This window comes from Rhagoletis zephyria, unplaced genomic scaffold, assembly GCF_001687245.7.
Source record: "Rhagoletis zephyria isolate East Lansing unplaced genomic scaffold, Rhagoletis_zephyria_1.1 Rzeph_scaffold_00429, whole genome shotgun sequence".
Classification (NCBI taxonomy): Eukaryota; Metazoa; Arthropoda; class Insecta; order Diptera; family Tephritidae; genus Rhagoletis; species Rhagoletis zephyria.
The window spans coordinates 240,742-245,993 of record NW_016157513.1 but is presented as its reverse complement, the minus strand read 5'-3'; the positions used below and the strand labels follow the sequence as shown (position 1 = coordinate 245,993).

Below are 5,252 nucleotides of genomic sequence, written 5' to 3'. Positions count from 1 at the left end.
CTAACAGAGGGACAATGAACAAAAACGTGTTTGCAAAACTTGTTTTAAAATTTCTTGTATGAGGTAATTTATTTCAATAGAAAATTTACTTTTTTCATTTCTGGGGGCGGGCAATCGTACCCATGTTAAATAAAAGATCGGTTTCAAAAAACTAGTTTTTTTACTTCTAATATATTACCTTAATTAAGAAAAGTTAACTGAAACCGTTAATAAAGGATGTGTTTTTTACAGATACTAACTGATCCCCCTAGACTGATTATAAAGAAAGTGCAAAAAGACGACCCCGGTATGTATCAATGTTTTGTCTCTAATGAATGGGAACAAATACAGTCAACAGCCGAACTACAACTTGGAGGTGAGTAAATAGTTTTTCTAAGACGTTTGCATGGGGTTTCGTCAATAATTCCATAGACATAGGTTCCGCGGAAAAGTGACATAAGTGCAATGGAAAGTTATGTCGAAAAATTTCTTTTGATACATTTTTAGTTTAACTGCGCAGTCGATCCACTGTTCTACGAATTGTTCCTGTATATCTGCAGCTCCTTCACACTTTCTTCGCGAAGCCATTTGTAGACAACGTTTTTTTTTTCTTTTAAAATTCTTATTTCACTTTTTGCACCTCTCACTTCGTTTCATCAAATCTTCTTACTATAATAAAACTGTAGATTGTTTGTCTGTTTGTTTGTTTGAAGTCACTAATCTCCGGTACTACTGAACGGATTTTAATGATTTAGGATTTTAACTGGTATATAGAGAGTGACCTCGGACGTAACCTAGGGTATAAAAAATGAGATCTGACATTTTTAATCAGCAACAACTTCGAAACCGTAAGTCACATGGCATTAAAATTTGATGTATTGACGTACACAGCTATGGTGGATGCTTATTGCAAAGTAGATATTTTTTGTAAAAGGACCGCGGCTCATCCTATAGGTGTGAAATGTTTAACTAGCCTTAACTTCGGAATTATACGTCACATGAATTTTAAATTGTGCTCTGCAGCATATAGCATAATTTTGCAAAAAATGGTGCCGATAGATGGCGGCGCAGTTGACCTATTTAGAGAACCCGTCTTTATCGTATGACCTGGATTAACATTATGATAAGAATTGCTTCTGCAAAAAAATTAACCCAAAATATAGATGGCGCTGAAATCTTAATATTTAGATGCCCCTATACAAATTTACAAATTAAAAGCCACATTCTTTAAGTATGCATACGAAGTAGCGCAAAATTGTTTAAGCTCCACAGATATCCTAGGCACATCAACGGGTCATCGGTATATCCAGAAGGAGTGTGCTGAATTGGAGAGAACACGGTAAGAATATCAAGAACACTGTTTGAACGGGAAAACTCTTCCACCCTGTGGAACAGCAGAATTATAGCTGAAGATTACGCAGTCTTGGCAAACCTTGCAATAATTGCAGATTATCTCACAGGTGGAAATAAGAGCTCTTACCATCGAAAGAGATTAGTACTTATACCATATTTTATCTCAACGCTATTATTCTTGGCCTAAGAGTAAGCAAGGTTCTTCTCTTCAGTCCTTTCAACCTAAACTAATAATTTTAACATTACAACCGGTTTTTGCATAGCAATACTATTTTTGTATTGGTCAACGCAAAAGTTCTTATAAGGCGTCCCGAAGCAAGCCAGGCATTAGCTAGTGTAAAATATTTTTTAACCGAGCGCACTTGTGCCCCAGGGTATATTAACTCTGTTCGCATAACGGTTGTTTGTAAAAGCCCAAAGGAATATACCAAAAGGCTCAGAATGAAAATGGAATTCGAATAAAACATGCCTGTTTGTCCGTCCGTCCTTGCACGATAAGTCGAGTAAAATATGGGATCTCTGAACGAAATTTGGTAGGCAGGTTGCCTGGTCAGAACACACAAAAATGGCACATTCTCTGCCCTTTAAAGCTATGTTGGGGAGATGGTTGCCTTGAAAATCAGATAGTTGGAGGAAACGAAATCACTATAAAATAAGGGCCGATGCCCGGGAAAGGTCGGTTGTAGAAGTGCCTTCTCCATGCATACCGGCTCTGCGGACGAGCGACGAACCCCTTCCGGACTACTCGTGGGACCACAAATGAACAAAGAAACCAAACAAAAACAACAACAACAACCACAACAACAGCAAGAACAAAAACAAAAGCCTGGGGAAGATGTGACGCTATACGAGGAAACACAGCTCCTGAAATCCCCTGCAAAACCACCAAACCCGACAGCGATTTCCTCTGTTGGTGCCAGCCACAGCACCTCAGAGGAAAAAGCGTGAATCAGTAGCAAAACGGAAGGTGCCAGCCATAGTACCGCCGTTTTGCAATTAGAAAATTTTAGTAGCGGTAGTGCCAGCCATAGTACACCAGAAGAAAAACCAGCATGTAGCAAGCACACGGCCGATGCCAGCAGTACCCAGCTGCAAAAGCATAGGAAACCCTCAAACGCGTTCATGTATCAACGGTACCAGAAGGCTCTGTACATGCTCGATAAAATCAAGAGAAATTCAGCACCCGGACGTGTAGACGAGCGCGATGAGGAAGATAAGCTTAGATATATGGCCATGGTGGAAGAGTATGAGAAATTCCAAACAGAACGTACTGCCACCATGGGATCTAGCGAAACCCAAAAAAGGAATAGGTCTCAAAACGAGAGTGGCAACGGAGCTGACCGCAAAAGATTGAAGCAGGGGGATGTAGCGAAGTCCGCAACATCCACCAAGCATCGCTACTTCAGCGACGTTGGAAGAGACCATCTTCAGACTTCAATTATTGACGAAGGTAGCAGAACGCCACTAGAAGTGCAGCAGAAGTGGGTGGNTGTAGTGCCAGCCATAGTACACCAGAAGAAAAACCAGCATGTAGCAAGCACACGGCCGATACCAGCAGTACCCAGCTGCAAAAGCATAGGAAACCCTCAAACGCGTTCATGTATCAACGGTACCAGAAGGCTCTGTACATGCTCGATAAAATCAAGAGAAATTCAGCACCCGGACGTGTAGACGAGCGCGATGAGGAAGATAAGCTTAGATATATGGCCATGGTGGAAGAGTATGAGAAATTCCAAACAGAACGTACTGCCACCATGGGATCTAGCGAAACCCAAAAAAGGAATAGGTCTCAAAACGAGAGTGGCAACGGAGCTGACCGCAAAAGATTGAAGCAGGGGGATGTAGCGAAGTCCGCAACATCCACCAAGCATCGCTACTTCAGCGACGTTGGAAGAGACCATCTTCAGACTTCAATTATTGACGAAGGTAGCAGAACGCCACTAGAAGTGCAGCAGAAGTGGGTGGAGATCGATGTGAGGCTGTCGAGTCTCGTAATGGACTACGTCCTCGACAACCCCGAAGGTCCTCATCCAGAGTTTGACTCATCGGAATCCCTGAGGGGATACCGGGTCATAAAATGCGCGGACCAGTTCTCCTTGGACTTCCTCGTTGGGTGTGTAGCAAAGATTACCAGCCAAGGACATCCCTAGGAGGCCCCGTGCGCGCATTTGGTTACCTCCGATAGCCGAACCTGGCGAAAAGTTGCTGCGTTGTGTAAAGCTGCATAATAAAAACATACCAGCAATAGACGAGTGGGAGCTCATCAAAGTTGAAGAGCCGAGAAAGCCCACAAACAAGCCAATTCTCCTAGCGATTTGCTCCGAATCATTGGACGCCCTAGCAGAGGCCGACTATAAGATTCGGTTCGGCATTAGAAAAGCTAAGGTAAGAGTATTCCTTGGTGAATTCAGCCCAGTAGAAGAGAACCCGGGCGTCGACGGTGCAGGCGAACTCCTTATGGGAGTGAAACTGAGCGATGAACCGGACCAGTAAGATAGTCCAAATAAATCTGCAGCACTCGAAGTGTGCTACAGATAGTCTAGTCGTACTTCTCAGCGAAGAGGACATCGACATTAGCCTAATACAGGAGCCCTGGGTCAGGAACGACGAAGTAATGGGCCTTAATATCTACAATTACAATCTCTTCTACAAGAGCGAGGTTGGTAAACCACGGGCGTGTATTCTTATCAAGAAGGGTATAAATGCATTCCTTTGCTCTAATTTCAGCACAGCAGACACAACAGTAGCTAAGGTGGAGACGGCAGGACAACAGGATGTCTTGTTAGTGTCGTCTTATATGTCCCATGACAGTCCACCACCGGAAATCAAAACTATAGTAGACCGGAACCCCAGACGAGCCATTGTCATAGGATGTGATGCAAACGCCAGGCATCCAGTTTGGGGCAGCACAACAGAAAACGAGCGAGGTGAGTCACTTCTACACTATTTATTAAACACTAGTTTGAGTATTTGCAATACTGGTAACCGACCAACCTTTATCTTCCCAAGTTCAGACCGGTTTCCTGGGTGGGAGGAGGTGTTGGACCTAACGTTGCTGTCTGAGAACGATGGCGTTACCGTTGAGAACTGGAGAGTTTCCGACAGGCCATCAGTGTCTGATCATTGCTGGATACTCTTTAATCTACGCGGAGTATCCTACACCCCCTCTAAATACAGGAACCCACGTAGAACCAATTGGGAGAAATACAATCGAGTTTTTACGCGAAAATTAACTAAAGTTAATCTGGTCGAAAATATTACCTCAATAGATGAGATAGAACGAAACGTAAGCAACTTAGAGGGGGTGTTGACTAAAGCCTATGAAAGATGAACCCCACTGAGTGTCATGAAAAAGAAATCCCCGCCATGGTGGAATGGGGAGCTTAGAGCTCTTAGAAATAGCGTTAGAAAACTTTTTAACGAGTGCTTTAGGTCCAAGAATTGTGTGCGCTACAAAAGTGCGTTAAAATCAAATAAAAAGGAACTAAGGATACCAAAGGCCAAGTGCTGGCAAACCTACTGTTCCTCGATAGAAAATGTAACAGACTCAGCTAGGCTAAGTAAGATCCTCTCAAAGGAGTTCACTAAAACCTCATTTATAAAAAATATAAATGATGTATGGACAAACTCCATGGATGAGTCTTTAGAAACACTAGTTCAATTCCATTTTGCAGGCTGTGAACAGAATGCAGCAGCATCAGATGGAAAAGAACCCACATATATACCAAATAGAGAACTTGAAGGTGACAGGTAATAAGATCAACGGAAATCCTTTTTAAAAACGAAATAAAATAAATTTACATTATTTCTCTTTCAAACATTATATTTGCTTAGCTTCGCGGCGATCCGCGTTANGAAACGAAATAAAATAAATTGACATTATTTCTCTTTCAAACATTATATTTGCTTAGCTTCGCGGC

General features: G+C 42.4%; 1 protein-coding gene across 1 annotated transcript in view; it reads left to right on the top strand.

Annotated features, from left to right (window-relative positions):
- Positions 1-201: 201 nt before the first annotated feature.
- Positions 202-5,252, top strand: part of LOC108359648 (Down syndrome cell adhesion molecule-like protein Dscam2) — a 235,765-nt gene continuing 230,714 nt past the window's right edge. The window contains exon 1 of the mRNA XM_017611583.1: positions 202-355. Coding sequence (XP_017467072.1) covers positions 217-355 — 139 coding nt within the window. The 5' untranslated portion in view covers positions 202-216. The remainder of the gene's footprint in view (positions 356-5,252) is intronic.